This window comes from Dendroctonus ponderosae, unplaced genomic scaffold, assembly GCF_020466585.1.
Source record: "Dendroctonus ponderosae isolate FM_Combo_2020 unplaced genomic scaffold, Dpon_F_20191213v2 Dpon_F_20191213_2, whole genome shotgun sequence".
Classification (NCBI taxonomy): Eukaryota; Metazoa; Arthropoda; class Insecta; order Coleoptera; family Curculionidae; genus Dendroctonus; species Dendroctonus ponderosae.
This window is the reverse complement of record NW_026018165.1, coordinates 1235457-1256736: the sequence shown is the minus strand read 5'-3', so window position 1 is coordinate 1256736 and position 21280 is coordinate 1235457. Positions and strand designations below refer to the sequence as shown.

General features: G+C 37.3%; 1 protein-coding gene across 16 annotated transcripts in view; it reads right to left on the bottom strand.

Annotated features, from left to right (window-relative positions):
• LOC109538193 (lethal(3)malignant brain tumor-like protein 3) overlaps window positions 1-21280 on the bottom strand; it is a 145635-nt gene that overhangs the window by 38431 nt on the left and 85924 nt on the right. For all 16 annotated transcript variants that reach the window (XM_019905329.2, XM_019905330.2, XM_048663744.1 and 13 more), the window contains 4 exons: window positions 13913-14081; window positions 13670-13840; window positions 10757-11030; window positions 8290-8538 (listed from right to left, as the gene is read on the bottom strand). In XM_019905329.2, the coding sequence (XP_019760888.2) occupies window positions 8290-8538; window positions 10757-11030; window positions 13670-13840; window positions 13913-14081 (863 nt within the window). The remainder of the gene's footprint in view (window positions 1-8289; window positions 8539-10756; window positions 11031-13669; window positions 13841-13912; window positions 14082-21280) is intronic.

The window sequence follows — 21280 nt, the reverse complement described above, 5'->3', positions numbered from 1 at the left end:
TGGTTAAATTGGAGCAAAGTTGCACAGTCTGGAAACGGACACTCTGTATATAGCGAGACTTCTCTGCCCTTTTGGTTTTGTCGACATGGGGGGTGGAATCAAAGGCACAGGGTTAGTGTAAATTGGGGTATTGGAGTTTTTCCCAAATCTTGAATTATGGCTGTGTTGGGTTTCGCACCATCACACTTAGCTCGTAATTGTAGTTGACACAATGCAGACTAATTGCTATCTCGGAGTGTGAAATGTTCCCTTTCTTGAGTTGCACCCAACCCGGTCTTCGATTCTAACTTATGGATATAGCATAGCTTTGCCATCGTAACAAACCAATTGCTCGCGATACAATTCGGTATGAGCAAGTACCTGTTAAGATGAACTTTTCAGCTTTAGCACTGAAAAAGGGCGCATTAGTAAATGGCCCGAGATGTGCCATAAATGGCATGCTGGTGCCGGAATTTCCCATTGAGACGGTCACAAGCCCAACGACTCTGTGCAAATGTTCAAATATTGTTTGAACAAACGTGTATAACATATTTGTAAGCTTTGTGAGAAAGCTTTAGGGATTCGTAATTCTTTGGTACTGATCAATAAATGGTATTGGTTTCCTGGTCAAATATCATTGTGTGTGTAGTTAAAGTTTAGCAAAATAAAATATCAGTTTCTTTTAAAATCTCCACTCCTTTTTGAGACTATTCAAGGTGGGCCAACGAAAAGGTCGCACCCCTATTTATGACTCTCCTGGTAGACTTAGAAAACGCTCAAACACGACAACTTTGATTTTTAAGAAGACATCTTGCTGACAATTATTACATTATACAGGGTGTTTCATAAAAATGATACTACGTCATACTTTTGATTTTCAAATAAAAACCTACTAGTTTTATGTATTTTTTTGATCCAGCCAAGTTTCTAGTAAGTTTCGTATACCATGTCCTATACCCATCTTCAACCGTTTCAATTTTATTTGTGTTTGTTGTTGAGATATTGACCCGTTCGCAAGTATCGCAGATTGCCGTTTCTATTACTACCTCTGGCAGATTAGGAAAAACAACGATTCGCCGTCAGAGTGTGTCACTGTGGGCTTAAACTTGTTTTTAACTTACCTAGCACATCTTTCATTATAACGAAATTTTCCATTCGATCATAGTAGAAATAATAAAAATTGATTTTGAAAATGGAAGTTCTGCCAGGGCTTCCGCCCGTCTATTTAATCAGTTACATCCAGATAGAACTATAAGCGATAAGTATGTGCGAAGATTAATCAAGAAGTTTGAAGATTCTGGATATGTGACTAATATTCTGCACCATCCAAATCAAACGGTGGGAAACAATGCCTTTGAAACAGCGGTTTTGTGACACGTAGCACTCCAATTGATTTGATTTGATTTGGTTGTTTTTCCTAATCTGTCACAGGAAGCCATAGAAACGGTAATCTGCGATACTTTCGAACGGCTCAATATTTCAACAACAAACGCAAATAAAATTGAAACGGTTGAAGATGGGTATAGGACATGCTATACGAAATTTTCTACAAACCCTTGGCAGGATCGAAAAATTACATAAAAGTACAGTACGACCAGGATAGCTGTGCGGGCCTAACTTTGTCAAAGATGAGCGGGTGTAAATAGAGCAAGCATTCGGGGGAAAAGAGATAAACGAACAAACGCTATGAAGTACACTCTGAATGACAATTTCGCCTGCGGGATAGTGCATATAGACATGTCGTGTCAATTTAAAGATACAAGCTCGTAAGTTTTGGATATTTTACTTGAGCTAGTTCGTTGGAACTTTTGCTCTTTTATGACTGCCCTTTTCGGGACTTTTAAGTTTTAAATTTAGAAGAGTTTAACTGTGTGCTTAGTAGAAGTAATCAGTGGATTGTTGCCCGTGGCACCTCTGGTTGGGATTAGGGGGAAGGGGGGAAGAGCGGGGGGGTTTGTGTGGGGGTTTTGGGGAGCTAATCCCAGTTAAGGGGGGCCATGATGGTTTTCTGGCCCAGGTAATTGCTAGGAAGTTTAAAGGTGTTTTGGACTAATGAGTTTGGGTGGTTAAGGACTTTGGCTTTGAATTTGTCGTGTTTTTTGGTGAGGAATTCAGGGATAGTGTCAGTTTTTAGGTCGTTGTGGATGTCTTTGTTACGTACGTACCAAGGAGCGTGACAGATCGATCGTAGGATTTTGTTTTGAAGGGTTTGTAGTCTTTTCAGTGTACTTTTGCAGGTCAAAATGAAAGCTGAGGAGCCGTAGAGAATTTGCCAAGATGTTGGATATCGTTTTGGACGTCGACGATATCCATGTGGGAGTCCAGGCCTATTATGATGAAAGACAGTTTCCTGTCTTCATCCAATGTATACGTATGATATTCGAAGGAGTTTTGCGTGAGGAGTTTTGTGATGAAGCGATGTTCATCGGTGGAATTTGGTGTAAAAGAGATACCGGAGTTTCTCTTTTTGGAATTTTGAATTTTGATGTTGTGGGTGAATAGGAGGGCCTGGATTTTGGTCCAGTCGGCCGGATTTTTGGCCGTGATTGGGACGATGGTTTTGGGTTTTGGGGGTTGAGGAGGTTGGGAGGGTGGTAGTTTGGTGTTTTGGGCTGTCGGGGTAGACAAGCTCGTAAGTAAAACTTTTCCTTCCAACTGTACACAGAATCGAAGGCTATGCGTCTTTGGCTGGCTCCGCCCAATTTTGCCAATGCGCACAAATATAATATGATTGCCGACACGCACAGCTATCCTGGTTGTACTGTAGTAGGTTTCCATTTAAAAATTCAAAGTGTGACGTAGTATATTGCTTATGAAACACCCTGTATAATGTACCTAATGATAGTCAGCAAGATGTCTCCTAAAAAATCAAAGTTGACGTGTTTGAGCGTTTTTTTTTTTATAAACCATAATTTTATAATATATACCAAGAGATTCATAAATAGGGGTGCGACATTTTCGTTGGCTTACCCTGTAGATGAGTATGAATGAAAATTACTCAATTTGTCGATTGTGATCAAATTAAACGATGTATCGATCCTATGTTAGGTCAAATTTTTTAACTAATGAAAAAACTGAAAAAGCAAAAGTGCAAAAGTCGAAGCAAAAGTGCAAAAGTCGAAGCAAAAGTGTTTCAAAGGGGCGAAACAGTCACAAAGTTTCTCTTCTATTAATTCTATTTAACGTTTGATTGAGAATTGAGACACACAGACACACACAGAATTGAGAAAACACCAAATTACTAGAAAAATGCAACATTAAAGAGAAACTGAAGGTTAGTGTTACCAAAAATCAGGGAATCTTGGCGTTCTGAAGACTCAGGGCGCCAGGCAGCCAAGAAAAACAGATGGAGTTTGGTGAGTAGGAATCTCACATAATAATTTTGAATCTCGATGTCTCACTTTCACCTCTCAGCAAAACAAAATATTTATAGAATATGTGTCCTAAGTGAGGTATTGTTGAAGCTGGACTGTTCACATAGATTTGTTTGTACTTGATAAGATGGCCGTTTATTTAGAAGGATTATTCTTTTCTAGAAAGCGCTTATACGATAGGTCGAATCGAGAAAAAGTCTTGTCTAAAATTTGCTGTCTTCGTTTTTCTTTCGGCGTAATTTAAATTATCCATTTTATTATCGTAGAGGCATTTTATTAAACTGATGAGCTTTTGAGGCTTTTAGGGCGTCGTGAAAAATGATTTTTATCATGGTGTATCATATATGGTCGTCAAAGGTATATTGCAAGCTCTAGGCCCATACCAATGATCATATTGTAAACAAAATTATAACAAGCAAGGACCAGGTGGAAAATGTTGTTGAGATTCCAACTTAAAAAAATCAATAAAATGTAGACACGAAAACACTGGAGATGGTGAAATTGGGTTGCAGGTTGGGGGGTTGATAACGAGTTTTTGCTATTTGCGGCGAAACGTGACCACCTAGTGGAAAATCTTTAATGGCAGAGTTGTGGATAATACAAAAATCTCATGTGTGTAATCTAAATCTAAATGACGAGAAACCTATTTTCCCGTATTTCATTTTTCGCTGGTACATAAGTGATTTAATTTCATAAAAATTTGTACAAGCATGTCTTTTTTGTGCTGAATAAGCTAATAAGAACAAATTACCCTTATCTTCAACGAACAATTGTCTTTCTCTTTTTCAATATTTCGAAAGGGTCGCAGTGGTAATGTTAACCGTTGTAATGTCTACTTTAAAATGGTTTATGCGACTTGGTGGTATATTTATCGTTAAACTGCTGAAAATTGCGAACAACTGAAAAGTCTTTCTGAGTCATGATTTTTTCAATATTTTCAATGGTTTTCAATTTTATTCATGATTTCTATTAATAATAGACTATATTTACATTATGCAAGTTGCTTTATTTTAAGATTATCACAGTTAAAATAATTTGATTACAGTAAGTAGCGCAAACCATGTAGAAAAAATTAAAATAAATAACATAAAATCATAAAAAAATTACTTAAAAAATGTACGCTGTATTGCAACTATGGTTAGAAATGTATTTCAAATCCACTCTTATGACCACTTATAAATCTTCGAATTGCAAAAAAATATCAAGACAATGTTCGTGGAAGAAAAGGTCAGTTTTTTTGAAAAATGTACAAAACTCTAAAACTCGTCGGATTCTGAACAAGGAAAAAATTATGTTTTTTCAACACCAAACAAGACATAATTTTGCAGATCTTCATGTAAATTAAACCTTTTATGGGAGAGAAAAAAATTAAATACTGAAAAATTGTAATTTTACCATGTTGGCCGTTAATTTGAGGTTACCACAATTTTTAGATTTTTTTATTATCTACAACTTTTACATGACACGGTTTGTCGGCAATTGCAAAAACCGTTATTAACCCCTAAACTGCATCCCTATTTCATCCCGTCCAGTGTTTTGTTTAAATTTAATTTTTCCTTAAAGTTGGAACCTTCCTTCCTTGAAGTCTTCCTCCAGGCTTGAAAGCCTGTAGTGGTTTATATTTATTTGCTTTATCTGTCTTTCCAGCCTCGAGGAACGACCCGAATAAAGTCAAAACATCGGACATTTTTAGAGTATTAGAGGATTTTTTAATCCAGTCGAAAATTCGATGTCCAAACATTACAGTGTAACAACTTATTGTTACTGATTGTAGGTACCGTTTGGACGCATATTCCCATTGTTAACCAGGAAGGGCCAAATGCTGAGTTTTTTGAAACAGAAAACGATTATTTTTACTCAACGTAGGCACTCGTGGTTGAAAAACATCAGAAATAAATTATTTTCCATAGCATTCTGAAAAGTTCTACTCGCTTGATTAATAATTAGATTCACTTGTAGGTAGGCGGAATTATTGAAAAAATAAAATAAAATAAAATAACGAAATAATGAATGAATTGAAACAGAGATGGTACCGGATAAAAAGTTAAGCACTAAATCTAGGCAAGTGTCCAATTGTCCAAAAGAACAAAAACAAGCGTTGCTGGTATCTTGGCAAAGCATCGTTCAGCATCGACCGGAACGCCTTTGCGGTCGCGATATTCAATTGTTTCGGCCGCCGATTCGCCTCCAGTAGGCCGTGACGGTTGTCCGATCGAAAACGATTATCTCTTTTGTTATTAGCTGCCGGACACTATTGATTTTTCGACTTTTTTGGATCGTTGCATTCTAAACATAATTTTCCAAGAGATAACAGCACACGAATTCTTTTTTGGACCGTCAGGATCAATTATCCAACGAAAAAAAAACAGATAATCAATCACCGAAAGGTCAACTACCCATTCTATTTCGCCAAACTACTTGTTCACCTTTCTGAAGTATCCTTTCAACAATCAAAAACTATCTCTTTTTCCCGTTGTGGGGACTACCGAACGGTGAGCCACCGCTTTACACGTTTCATTAACATAATTGTTTAAATCACATTGTTCAGATATTTGAATAAAAAATAAATACTTAATAAAAAGTGGATTAAAGCGCTGCCTGCATAATGGGTAGCGAGAAATGATTAATCAATTCTGGGACAGGCCCAATCAGTTCTGTTGATCTGCTAAATGGCATTTGCAGGTTTTATTATCTTTCGACTTAATACAGTGTCTATATTTGCCAAGTTCATCCGTCCAGCTTTATCATATTTTCTCCAGTAATGGTGTAGTTAAAAAACAACCTACTAGGAAAGTTAAATATTTTCACTGCTCAAACCGGGTGTATTATTAGCATACATCAATCAATATGAACGTATGTGGACGGATTGGTTTGCTAAAATTACCGAGCTTGGAAAAAGGATAATATTTTAAAATCAGGTCAACATTTTGATGGATGGGAACTTTTAAGCGTTCCATCAGCAATCAAAAAGCCGAAATTGTATGCGTTTGTTTCATTTCGAATTATTCAGTAGTAAAATGCGTTCAGTCTATGCTTCTGCATGGTTGATATTGAGGATCTAATGCTGATTTACTACGTCAGGTAAATCACTTGAATCAATGTATGCATTTTTTAAATATTGATCAGCATTTGCATCTTTTCAATGAACGACTTGCACTTGTCGTATCTACTTGAACAGTTACAGACAGGGTGTTCCAGTAAGCACATGACGGAAAAGGTACTGATATTTTCTGGGTCAAAAGGAGACGATCAGGCCTAATTTAATTTAATTTTAAAAAGTTTAATCAAAAAAATGTCTGGCTCCTCTGCTATTGATGGTCAACGTTTGTCAGAACAAAATATGAAATTTCCGGAAAATGATAAGATCGCACATATAAACAATAAAACACGTTGTGAATTTGTTCTTATATAAGGCTCATGTTTTGATGAAGCAACCGACTCCATCCACTTTGGGCAAGTGGGGAATACTTGGTGTCTTGGTACAAAAACTACCAGAACTTTTTATTTCGTAGTTGGAAACCACTGCTTTTTTTTTAGATGATGCCCTTCTTCATATTTGTGTGCTCTTTGCAAAATCTTGTAACATTTATGGATTTTGCGCAAAAAAACATTTGTTTTCTCACCTGTTAACAATTTTAGACATTCGTTAACTTCTTTGAATTGCAAAACTTAAATTAATTTTTTTGCAATATTGGGAGATTGACATAATGGATCTTCATAAAAACTCGCGGTAAATTTGTTCTTTTATAAAACTTATGATGAAGCACCCAGTTTATCGGATTTGGCCAAGTGGTAAATTATTGAGTGTACTTAGTACAAAACCCACCAGAACTTCTTATTTCGTAGCTAGAATTAGCTGATTTCTTTTAAGTGGATGCAGGAATCCCTATTCAACATTTTTGTACTCTTTGTAAAATCCTTTAACATTCACAGTTTTGCGTAAAAATTATATTTCTGTTTTCTAGCCACTTAACAATGCTGACATTAACTGCAAATATGCGCCGCGTAAACGCGTACGCTTTCCCGCAAGTTGTCTTCGCAAAACCCTAATACTTTGAGCATGTCGGTCACGTCTTCATTAGAAAAGGTTATTCAAAACGCATTTGATAGATTAAATTGACAATTATTTTATGCCTTGTATCACGATATTTGCAGTTAATATCTAACATGGTCAAGTAGCAAGAAAAGCGAAACATTTTTTTCTTCTATTTTTGTTCTTCTTTCATCTTCTTCGCCTTCTTCTTCACGACATTCGTAAATTTTTTGAATTTACGAAATTTCAATTAAGTAAATTCTGGTCATAATATTTTTATAAAACTTGCTGTTGATTTGTTTCGTCGTGAACGCCATATTTTGATAAATCTACTGCGCTCATCCAAAAAAAAATATTCTTTTCACCGCATTTCTGAGGATCGTGATTCGAACGAAATCGCTTCGAAAGAGCGACTCGCCTAAAACTTTGACCATGTTAATTGATGATGAAAATGAGTTGATGCTAGTGACGAAATAAAAACTTCAGGTAATTTTTGTGCCAATCCATGCACCAAGAATACAATTTTGCAGCAGAATTCACCACTTGCCCTAAACAGGTCAACTCGGTTTTTTTCATGAAAATATGAGTGCTGCATCAGAAAAAATTTACAGCGAGTTTGACTTAAATCTTCCAAAATGTAATTAAAAAAAAAAAACTTTTTTTTTTCAAATATGGGTCATGGGATGCAAACATTATTTGAGCCAAAGAATGTCGAGGTATTCGTTTGATCATGTGCTTCCTGTACACCCGGTACTTTAAAAATCAGTTAATCTGCTCAGCAAATACCAAAACAAAAATTCGCATAAAAATTCATTAAAATAAAAGAAAGTTCTCCATCTTTTTGATAAATAAAGGTCCTCCAATATGCAATACCATTAAAATTAGATCTGAAAGTGAACTTACCGGTGCGTATTCGGCGCAAATATCAATTCCAGTTAGGAAATTTGCGACGTCTTCCACGGACCATCCACTAATATCCTCTTGGAGAGATGGACTTTCCGGCGTTTTTGGCACACTGGGCGGAGTCCCTATGCTACTGCTCGACATACTCATGGAAACGGTGTTTGAACGTGCTCTTTTGGGGACAGGTGCTGCTGATGACAAGTCCATGGGTCCGGATGGTTCTGGTCGCTTAATACATTTGAACAGCTCCTAAACGGAAACATTTAAAAATCAAATATAACAATAAAGGCCAATTGTTGAAAGCTAACAAAGCACAAGGTTTCAAAGTAGGGCACTGTGAAAGTGAGTTTGTCATTGTTTATGGTAGTTATCCTGATTTCAGTTGATCTTCATTTATTTTGTTTATTACACGAAACTTGTTGGGTCCGGAAGTTCTACCGCCGAGCGAGTATTCTAGACCATTTTTGGTTTGGACTGTATTGTTATGATGTCGAGAACATTCCAGGTTAGGACTGGTATTATTGTGATGTCGAGAACATTAACTGCCTGACTAGAACCCTTGGTATATAGACTATAAATCTCCGTAGCGAGTTAGTGAGTGAGTTAGAGTGAATCCGAAAATTGTATACCGATCGTTTAAGAATAATGTTCGGACGAGTATCCCATCCCGCACATGGAATACATCATGGCCAAGTTCAGTGGGAACAAAGTGTTCAGTCAACTCAACTTCTCGAACGACTACAATCCGCTTCTGCTCGATGAAGCAAGCCGACGGCACACTACGATCACTGCACACACTGAGTTTCAGTACAATCGCTTCGTGTTCGGACGCAAGCCAGCTCCGGCCATCTTCTAACGTACTGTAGAGACGTGTTTCTCCGGAATTGATGGTGTGATCGTGTACCTCGACGACATGCCAATCATGGCTCCAGACCGCGAGGGGCATGACCAACGACTACACCAAGTGCTAAAACTACACCCCCTCGGTGAAGTACCTGGGAATCGTGGTCAGTGACCAAGGAGTGACCAAAACTTACGCCGACCCGCCCACCAAAAGGAAGGATGTACGAGCTCTTCTAGGCCTGGCCAACCATTATGGAAAGTTTGTTGATCGGCTCTACAGACTCAAATCGCCGTTAGAAGACCTGCTCTGTAAACATGTATCGTTCAAGTGGAGGCAGCAACACGAGGATTCTTCCGTGGCCATAAAAAAGATTCTCGTTGGACCGTTGCTTCTCGCCCACTACGATGCCTGCCAGACGCTCATAGTGGTAGCCGATGCATGTGACACTGGTAGAGGTTGAGTCATGCTCCATAGGTAATCGGATGGAAACAAGAAATAAGGTCTTTCATATGAGCAAAAAGCTCACCAAGTATTAGCAGGACTACAGCCAGATCGCGAAGGAGAAACTGGCACTGGTCACCGCAGTCGCACGTTTTCTCAAGTTCGTGTGGGGAATACATGTCATCCTACAGACCGACCACTGTCATCTTCTGGCACTGTTCAACACCAGTAACACAAAGGGACTCAGCGAACGGTGCATGTTTACGACGCTGGGCTCTTTGTTTGATCGGATGCGACTTTCGATAAGACCGACGAATATGGACAAGCAATCGCCCTCTCGCTCCTCATCCTGGACACCCGTCAGGACACTCTGGACCCCGAGATGGAGCAGGTCATCGCCGCGGTTCACTCAGACCTTGATCTGACCCCGATCACAATGGGTGCGATGGATCGCAAAGAGGCAGGAAAATTCTCGGAAAATAGACTCAGCACAGTCCCATACTTCAGAAAGTTATGAAAAGAGTCAAGAATGGATGGACCGACAAGAATAGGAATGACTCCGAATTGGCAGCAGCTTGATCGTGGTCATCCTGATATTCGGCGGATGATAAACTTTGCTCGACGCCATTTTTTCTGGCCTGGAATGCCTGACGACATTGAGCGCAAGGTCAAATCCTGCTCCAAATGTGCACAGTCAGCGGCGAGCTCTGTCAAAGAGCCGCTCAAACCTTGGCCGGAAGCCCAAAAGCCGTGGACAAGAATTCACGTGTACTTTGGAAAACCGACGAAAGGCAACACCTTGGTAATCGAAGACAGCTACTCCTTGATGAGTAGCCCCTTGATGAAGACCTGAATAAATGCTTCAATCAAGGGCCAAACCCGCAATCAGAACAGACATGGATTTCGATTTTTTCTAGTCAATGATTGTTTTGTCATGTTCAGCAATTATTTATGTTTGTGGAGACCGTTACTGTCGAAAGTTGGTGGAATTGAAGAATGATTGGTTTCGGTTCAATTATTCGAGTTGAAAGTTGAACGTTTCAGTTGTACTTAAGCCTTCATTAAGGTTCTAGTAGGAATCTTTTGACTGGGGCTTGTTGCGTTGGCATAAAATGGCAAGTTGTTGTTATACTGTCCCATATCGTTTTCGCGTTTTCAGACATTTTCGTCTTTTTCACATACCTGCATTTCAGTTTCCCTTGCAAGTTTGGCCATGCTCAATAAGCGATTGGTTGTAGACATATCGATAAATGCTGATATAATCGGCGGTGATCCAAGAAATGGATTTATTAACGACGGAAACTCCGGTTTCCTTGCAGCCACGTCAGCTTCTTTGGTACTTGTTGGGAGTGGTAAACTCGGCATTAGTGGAGCAGGAAACGACAATGGACTGAATGGGGGCTTTGCTCGATGGTTTATACTAAGTGGTAATCCATTTCTTACTCTGCTAAAGTATCTGCAAACGAAAAATAATTGAAACATGGTTTTATATTATTTTTTATTCGAATGAACCTCAAAGTGCCATTATTCGATCAGAAGCGATGATCATAAAGAAGCACTTTTCTCTACTGTTCATTTATTTTACTTTACGCACCGACTTTTACACACATGTGCGCAAAAGTAAATGTGACAAATTGAAGGTATCACTGTCATTATATTTTGTAAAGGATTTTCATTCAAAAGTCACCGACATGCTTTTTTAATTAATTACGTAGGTTTATCGACAACTATTGATCATAATTTAAAGTTTACTTAAAATTTGTAAATTATAACTTTGTTACGAGTTCAGTTTCAAAGTTGTTCTAATGATCTATTTTTGCGCTCACCGATGTTGCCACCAGCAAAACACGATTTTTTAAATAGCGCAAATTTTATGCAAAATATGCAACTTATACGAACACCAGACCGTGAAAGCAGCACTTGAATTTTCAACACTCATTATTTCACTTGTATATGCTTACAAAAGTACTCTTCTGAAAAATTACAAACGGTAAAACGTGACAATTTCAAAAATGACATTGACGTCAGATTTAAAATATTAAGTTGCGTTTTTTGAACGAGGACGGCGCTTGACACACGAGACGACGTCGACACTTTTCGCCCATGTATCGAAAACTGCTAATTTATACCATGTTTAAGAGAGCAGGAGCCTTTAAAATTTGATGCCGCCTAGGACTTTGCTGAATTTTTCAGAATGTACAGGGTGATTAAAGTTGGTAGCTTTCACAGTTTTTTTTTGGAAACCTTAGTAGCTTCTCAGAAACTGCTGTGGGTGTTATGAGCTCGATTTCTGAGAGAAGAATATAGCACTTTTTAATTTTTTATTTGCTATTCTTTTTGCGGGTAGAACTATATACGGAGGGTCTCAAAAAAAGTTACAAGATACCTAAAATTTTTAAGGCGATTAACCATAAATGCTAGTCTTTTTTTAGAAGTTGTTCAAATAGTTATGCAGGGTGGTCCTCAACTAATTTTACAAAATACACTGACATACGTATTGTTTAGACAAAAACATTGCGTTTCAGGCAAATTTGCTTGATACGAAAGTTAATAGCTTCCGAGCACAGGTTGTCAAAATGTAAATAAATTTTTCGTTTCTTTTTAAAAGATCGTTAACCAGTTTTGCTATCACCCAAAAAAAAAATTATTAACCTCAAATTTTTTTTGTAAAAAACAGGGCTCAAATCTGAATTTTCATTAAAAACTTTCTGACGAATAAACACTAACTATTTGTTATTATGTTATGTTAATGCAGCATTTTCAATAAATTAAACGTAAAAGTAAAAGTTATTATATAAAAAGTTATAAAAAAATATTTCTTTTAGCACTTAGCTGACGCGAAACTGACCGTAACGAATTTTGCCCATTTCTCTCACTTTGAAAGTATCAATTTAAGCCAATTTTATTTATCCGAATTTAGTTAGTTCAATAAATCACTAGAGGTTTCAATGTGAAATATCTCCAAATCGGTGACAGATATCGACTTGGAACAAGAACATCTTGTTTATTTAGAGAATATCAGAGAGCCCGATATTGCCAAGAAAATGGCGATGTTTTAAGGTGCAAAAAATGTCTGATGTTTTAAATGGCTCGAGGCTATTACAGCTAACGCCGCACAGAGTGAATTTTTTTTTTGCTTGTTCGTAGACCTAATATTTTAAGATTGGGTTAACTGATTTGGATGAAATTTGGCACGAATATACTTGACGTAATGTGGAATAAAGGAAAAATATAAGAAAGTCCTAAAAATTATTTCTTCAGTCGGCAAATTCACGAGAAAATAGGGTATTTTCCCCTAGATCCAAGATTCCGGTATTCCATTAGCCAGTAACATGGTTATTATCCGCTTTTTTGAAAACGTTTTTATCTGGGATGAGAAATACCCAAGGAACGATTAGTCTGGCGCAAATTATAGATTGTGTGTTAGTTATGTGCGTAAAACTATGAAAGTTCGGTGGTATTCCGGAGTTTTTCAGTATTTCCTTGGCCAGTAATAAGATAATAATCAGCTTCTATAAAAAAAATTATTTGCGATGAGAAATATCGATGGAGCGATTAGCCTGACGTAAATAATAGAGTAAATGTTAAAATTAGTTCTTCGCGTACAACTAGGGAAATCGGGGGTTGTTCCTAGTTTCCCAGTATTGTACCGATCCGATTTTGGATGGTCGAAAGTTTACAGATCCTACAAAGTTTTGATCACCACTGATAATCTTGATCACCACTGATCGAAATTCTTTTAAATATCTTTCTACCTTCTGAAAAAATGTATTGTGTGGTTGCCGTTTTTGCGACCAACCATTTGCGACACTTTCATGGAAAAACCACCTATACCATATAGGTGTCACATAATCTTTTCAGGTCAAATTTGGAATGGTAAAATTTGAACATTTTCTCAGGCGTAAGCGATACAAGAAAAAAAAATTGTGAATTTCAAAATGAGCGTATATTTTGAACGCGATATAGAAAAATGTTTAACGCAAAAGTTTCTTTAAAATATCATTGTGGAATAATATGCCATTTGCAGAATAAGTGTACGAGGTCAGGTCAAAAATGGCAGAAAACACTTTTTGATTGGTAGAATTGGATACTTACTCATTAGGATTCGCATTATTGTATTTGGCAGCTAATTTACGAATATAGTTACTACAATCTCTACCAACTAAAGCCATAGGATCTGCCGACGATATGGTATCGTTATGAGTATTTGAGCTAGGCGTAACGCCATGAGATCCAGATGAATTTTCGGCAGTACTCGGGCTGAGTCTGAGCAAGAAAAAAAAAACAAAAAAAATATCAATTACATGTTAATTCTAGTTTCGAAAAATCTACTAGTACCTTTCATTTTTTACATTGCTGCTGGCGTTTGCCAGAAAACTGTAATCCGATGCTGATGTAGACAATATTCCATTATTGTTTGAAGGAGTTCTGTCCATCCGTTTTCGTCGCAGAGCCTTACTAGGTGATATTGTGGTTTCCAAGTTTTCATTTGAGCCGGCTGGATCCGCTGCAACCCAAAAAAATTCGTATTTTATAAACGCAATAAAATGTTACTTTCACCATTTGTTCTCCTTAATTAAATTGTTAATGGTCACTATGACATATGTTTTCCAAAGGAATCACCATCGCTACTTAAAATTAATAGGTTCGCTTAATAGGCCTAAGATTTACGGTGTCTTTCACTCGTCCAATGATATTTGTGCAGAACCTTTTACCGCTCACTCGGTTATCTTCAAAAGAGGTCGTTTAATAAATTGAATATTTCATTTACCGCTGCTGACAGTTAACATGTACTTAGTGTTTTCGAATAATTAATTCACATGCGGTATGATGGTACAGGGTGATTCAAATTCGGTCTTATCGGCTCTGGAAGAGTTTAAAAGATACTGTAAAATGGTGTTAGTTTGGGGGCAATAAATGCACCTCACGTTGATCTAATTGAGTAAAACACATTTTTTTCTTATACTTATAAGAAACTTACAAATTAAAAATTCGTACATCACTGACTCCGATAGTAAATTCTGACTCACATAGCCAATAGGACGTTCATCAGATACGATTCAATTAAATACGAAATGTTGGTGTTGTTGAATTCGTTTTGTGCATCGACCTTTTTATAAGCAATAAGAAATTTAACTAGCGAAAATATCTATTTTAGTAACACAATGTAGGAAAATTTGAAAATTATATCAACATCTGTAGTTTAATAGGTGAAAAAAACATTAAATACACCAAACAATAATAAAACTACAAATGAAACAAATCTAGAGAATAAATAGGCCAATAAACTCAAGTGAGATTTTAGACATTTAGAATTTACAGTTAGTTTTACAGACTAGAACGTTCAAGAAAAAAATTAATAATTGTTAAGACGGTTTACGAATCAATCTCTAGCTAAAGAAATAGTTGCAAAATAACGGCGTTTTTAGGACCTAATTTTCACATGTACTGGGATATGAGAAAAAAGATGTTTAATTATATCTGTTTAGTTGCTTTTCTCTATTTAACTAGCAAATATTTCGAATTTCTACAGAGGGCAATTTTCTGCGATTATTTAAGCAGGACATAGCTTAAAATTTATTTGCTCAGAAAGCTCCAAAGCTAGACAATCTGTTTTACATCAATTTTATGGTCCAAAGTCTATCATATAAGTGCAAGACGTTTCGATTTTCAGGCATCATCAGGCAATTTTGACAAATTTTTCAAAATCGGGATTGGTTTTCGTGGTAGTCTTAGCATGCCGGAGTTTAGCATAGATTTTTAGATAGCATAGTCGGGAGTTGCTTTTGCATGTATTTATCAACGACAAATGTTGTTTACAAGTGTTAAAAGTCCACCATCAGACAATTTCCAATAATTTTTCAGTCGCTTTCCTGGCGGATATTTAAGCAAGCAGTTTGAGATTTATTTGCCCAGGAAGTTGAAACGCTTGAGAGTGCTGCAAAACACTTCGATTTTCAGTCATAATCAGGCAATTTTCAACAAGTTTTTCAAAGCGTATAGGGCGTTTGTCGTTTTTTAGGCCAGTGTATAGCATGTATTTTCTCTGAAGCTTACAGGGAAAAAAATAATTTTAGATTCTTTTTTTGTAGGGCAATGTTCGTTATGTAAGTGAAGAAAGTTGCAATTTTTGGTCATAACAAGAAAATTTTCAAGAATTTTTCAGACTTGCATGGGTTTCAAGATCAAAGCCTAGTCTACAAATGCAAAAGGCTTCAATTTCCAGTCATCGTCAGGCAATGTTCAAGAATTTTGCAAAATTGTCTATGGTTTTCGTGGTCGTTTTTGCAGGCAAGAGTATAGAATATATTTTCTCTGTAACTCACTACTAAAAAAACTAAATTTTGGATTCTTGTTTGTAGAACAAAGTCCTTCGTATGAGTGAAGAAATTTGCGAGTTTTAGTCACAATCAAGTAATTTTCACAAATTTTCAAATTTACATGAGATATTCGCGAATATCTAAGCAGATCGTCCTTTGACATTTATTTTGTCTGAAAATTGCAACCACAGAAGTTCACTTTTAATTGAGGTTTATAACTCAAAGCGTGCTCCATAAGCACGAAACGTTTCGACTTTCAATGATCATCAGGCAATTTTCAAAAATTTTTCAAAATTGTGTCTAGGTTTTGTGGCGGTTTGTGCAGGCCGGAGTTAGCATTTATCTTCTCTGTAACTTGTAAAGTGGTAAACTCAGTTTTTTAGGGAGTTTGTAGCGCAAAGTCTTTTATGTAACCGAAGAAAGTTGCGATGTTCAGTTCTAATCCTGCAATTTTTGACAATTTTGCAAAATTGCGGTTGGAATACGAGATTGTTTTTGCAGGTCGGAGTTTGGCATTTATTTACTCATGAAGTAACAAAGCGAGAGAGTCGTTTTTGCATGTATTGTTCTGCGCAAAGTATTTTCTACAAGTCTCAACAGTTTAAATTTTCAGGCGTCGTTAAGCAGTTTTCAGGCATTTTTCAAAATCGCATGGGCTTTTCGTGGATATTTAAGCAGAACGCAGCTTGAGCGCATTTATTTGTTCAGAAAGTTGGAAATCTAGAGAGTCAAATTACCATCCAGTTCTCAGATCAAAATCTGCTCTAGAAGTGCAAAGCATTTCGACACTTTCAGTCGTCATCAGGACATTTTAAAAAACTTCGCGGTTTGCGTGGTGGTTTTAGCAGGCCGGAACTAGCAATTATTTTCTGTGTAACTGGCGAAGAAGTGATAAACTCAGTTTTTAATGCTGTTTGTAGGGCCACGTCTCTTATACAACTACAGAAAGTTAATATTTTCATAATTAGGGAGTTTTTAACAATTTCACAAAATCACGTTTGATTTGCGAGATTATTTTTGCAGGTCGCAGTTTGACATTTGTTTACTCGTAAGTAACTAAACGAAAGAGCCCATTTTGCATGTATTTTGTTGAGCAGACATTCATCTGAAAGTTTCAAAATCTTCAATTCTAAGTCATCAATACCCAACTTTTAAGAATTTTGTAAAATTGGATGTGAATTTCGCAAAGATTAGGCAGATCGAAATTTCACATCTATTTGGTCAATAGCTTGCATTGTGAAAGAGTTACAATTCCATAAATTGCGTAGGGCAAAGTACGTGTTATGTTTCTGTTTTGACTCATCCTAAGGAAATTTTTAGAATTTTGTTAGTTTTCTGTGTTTTGTGTTCATACAGAGTGGACTTTCAAAGTTATTTCCTCAGAAATTAGTCAAACTAGGCAGTGCCTGTTTGTTGTATGCATTTTGTCGGACATAGTGCGTTTTAATCTTAATTTGTTTCTATTTTGTTTCTATTTTGAGTGATCATTAGGGAATTTTCGAGATTTTTTTTATTTGCGATATTATTTTGTGGTTGTTTAACAGCTCTAACTTTTGCATATATTTTTCAGAAACCCATGGATATGGACCTCCACTTTTGGGTGCATTGTGTGATGGCTTCACAGTGCGTTCTATATGCGAGAAAAGCTCTGGTTTTGAGTCATAGTCAATTTTTGAAAAGTTCTTGAATGGGCTTTTGATTGTTACCGGGTTTTATAACAGCAATTTGGTCAATATTTTATTCATGTACATTATATTAACTTTACACTGTCCCTGAGTTACCCTCGTATATTCAATACAGTCGACCAGAAGAACAGTGACGCTTATAGGGCCAGACTGCGAATTAGACTGTGGCTTCTCTCCTGTCACATGTTTATTTTAAGAATCATTGTTGACTATGAAGCCCTATTTTAAATAAACACTCAACAAGAAGCCAAAGCTTTAAGGAAACACCCTCAAGCTAGGATTGAACAGATTAGTAATTATCATGCTAACGAATTTCGTGTTTCGAGCACACTCCAATTATGAAATAATCTACTATTAGTTCCTCCCTTGGGCAGAAGCCGTAACAGCTTCAGCTGGTCAATACTTATCAGTTCGACCAGGTAAGCGATTGAATATTGACCAAGCAACTAATGTCACATTCGAGTCACGTCTCACCACGACTTTGTATGGTGTTCGTGACCTTTTCAGCAGCCTTCTGAGAATCGACTAATAATTATCGACTGTACACGCAGCACAGGTCAGATCGACACCCAGTATAACCTGTGATGACCTTGTCTTAGTCGGGGAACATCGAGTAAATGTCCGTCATTTTTTCCTACCATTTAAAAGAGGTTTGGTAGCATCATCCACAACCTAATCGGTACCAAACGATCTGAAGTTGGTTGATCAAGTGACAAACAAACCGATCGATGACAATGGCCAAGAAACTGCCAGCGGCGATTGGAAAAATGCGCTGTAGGTCGGTACCTTTCCGGGCAAACAAAAGAACCAGCACGAAGAAACAAAAGAATCGCGCGTATAGACAAAAGAGGATCGCGACCCGCGCACGGAAATGATAAAGCGGCGGTAGCCAATCAGCATTCATCACGGTCGGCCACAGGTGGTTCGGCTCGCGGTTTGATTTTGTTTTCTCTCTACGCCTACTATTACGGTTCTTAGCCGCGGAATGTTGAATAATTTCGAATGGATTCTTATTAGGGGCACGCATTCGAGAGGTGTCTAATGGGTCAATTAGATCATGCGAAACTCCACTGAAATCCATCACTAATCAGATGAATAATCATTGCAATCCATCAACTATCAGGCCTCTAAAACGTTCATCAACAATGTACCTCTGAATACACATGCAGCATCAGTTCCTTGTGCATATCCATCTTCCAGCTAATTCGTTTCATCAACCTGAAAATCCACCATTCAATTTGTGAGACTCACACATAAAAATAATTTAACACTTCACACCATCTGGCTAAGGTATTCTCTGACCTTTGCGATCTCCATAGGCTGCTGAGGATGCAACAATACAGTACCGCTTTTGTTAATCTTCGAGATGTTACTTCTTCTTTTGACGGCGCTTTAGACAAAAACGCATCGTCATCTTTCAGTAATTCTCGCAACAAAAACCCTTGATTGCCGTTGGCCCCTTCGACATCATGACCGTCGGTCAATGAAAAAGAGATGTTGCACATTGCTCCTGCAAATGCCTACTTGCCCTCACTTAGGACAGAAGTTTTCTCCTTGAGGGTACAAATTTGACATTACAAAATGGCCCTTAGGTGCTCAACATGTACCTACCAGAAAACCCAGCATGGAAAGAGACTTGACTGAAATAGACCTGAACTGGATCTATCTACATTGAGAAAGCTTTTCGAAAAAGCTCGGAATTATCTGTTTTTATTTGAAGCGATTTTTTCCCTTCCAAGTTTATTTGCAAACTGGTCCAAAAATAAGTTATTTCAATAATCAATCAACTTTTTTTGACAACTAGAAACTCCTGCTTTTTATTTAAATTTTGAATTCTCCATTGAATTCTAAGTATAATCCAGGTGCAAAATTTAATATGAATATTTGTGGAGATATTTTCAATTGGACCTATCAATTTCTCAAATTTCTGTAGTCCTAAAAAGACCGATTTGTTTCACGACGAAGAACAACCACACAATTAAATGTAAAAAATATGTGCAAGTTACGGTTTAACAATATCCGAGGAAATCAACTCCTGCAGATTGTTTGGCCAGTCAACAAATATTTCCGAGTTCAAGTCACCCCACAAAACGAAATCTATCAAAGTTAAATCTGACGATATAGGAGGTCATTCAATAGGTCCTCTCCTTCTTATCCACCAACTGGGAAAGCTTTCGTTCAAAAATGTACGCACAATTCGCACAATAATGAAATTTTTCCATCTTGCTGGAAAATCAGTTGTCCCTCAGGAGAGTCAGGCTCTAATGGAATTGGAAATAGAGACAATACAACAGAAGGTAGCTCTACAATCTAGGGTGGGTCTTGGCTGACTGCACTAAGCTCCTCCAGACCTCCCTGTCCTCCAAAAGATTCGTGTCCAGAGGGGTATTAATTTTCGTGAAATCTGCTGTGATGTTGTCTTTTGATCTCCAGCGTGGTCTCCTAAGTGGCATTTTTCGCGACAGCCTCTCCTCCCATACCAGTCTCGTCAGTATGTCATCTTGTAGTCTATGGACATGCCCGTACCATCTTAGGCTCTGGGAATTAATTTCTTTGACAATATCCCCGCAGCCATAAAGCTGATTAATCTCGGCATTTGTCCTGATGTGGTGCTGGTTGGTTGCTATCAAGATCTTGGTGGGGAGCAAACATTTTTGCAAATTTGTCTTTCAAAACGCCCAAGTTTTACTTCATTAGCCTTAGTCATTGTTCATGTCTCACATCGATAAGCGATTATTGGTCTTATAATGCTTTTATAGACTCTCACCTTTGAGGTATTGAGGTATTGAGATGCTTTTGGACTTCAAAAAGCTGTTTAGAGAGAAGATAATACGATTTGCGGCTTGAATTCTGCCTTTTATTTCCTGTGTACCATCTTTGTCGGCAGTAATTGTCGCTCCTAGATATTTGAAACACACCACTAGTTCAAAATTATTAGTATTGTTACATACTGTACTATTTTATCTCTGCGCCCCTGTCTGTTTATGTACAAATATTTGGCCTGTTCCCCGTTAGTTAATATTGAGTCCTACTTCTCTTGTAGCCTTTTCTATGCGATTAAAGATACCCTTTACTGTTGGTGTGGAGTCTCCAATGATTTCAATGTCATCTGCATATGCTAACAATAGGTTTTTAGGACTCGATATTCTGATTTGTAGTTTGGCTTTTACCAGAAAATAATCTGTATCTCCGTCTACTTCTCTAAGGCTTCTTACGACTCACTTGGTCGTTGGTTCCTTAGGTTTGTTTACGGATGTCTTCATGAGGGAACATCGAGAGTTTTATCAGCATGTTGTTAGCTGATGCTGATTCTATTAGTGTTTGTCCGTTGTCATTTCATATATTTTTAAGGCTATGCTGACCTATTGTCGGCATTAAAGTTGGTTCTTTGCCTAATTTTGCGTCCCCACATAGTACTATCATATCCTGTTTGGGCAGAGTTTCTGCTATTCTTTTAGGCAAGTCAAAATGTCTTAAATAGAGACACCAATGCTGAATCTCCAGTTAGAGACTGTTCAAAGAAAAATGGCCGTAATAGTCTTCCGCACCACCCATTAATTTCTTGGGGAAAGTGGCAGTGAAGAACGAAAGAAATATCGATAATTTTGCAGTTCACATAACCATTCAAAGACAACGTAGCTTAATCGGAAAAAAATGTATTTTTTACTAAATTACTATCTAGAATGCATATATCTAGAATT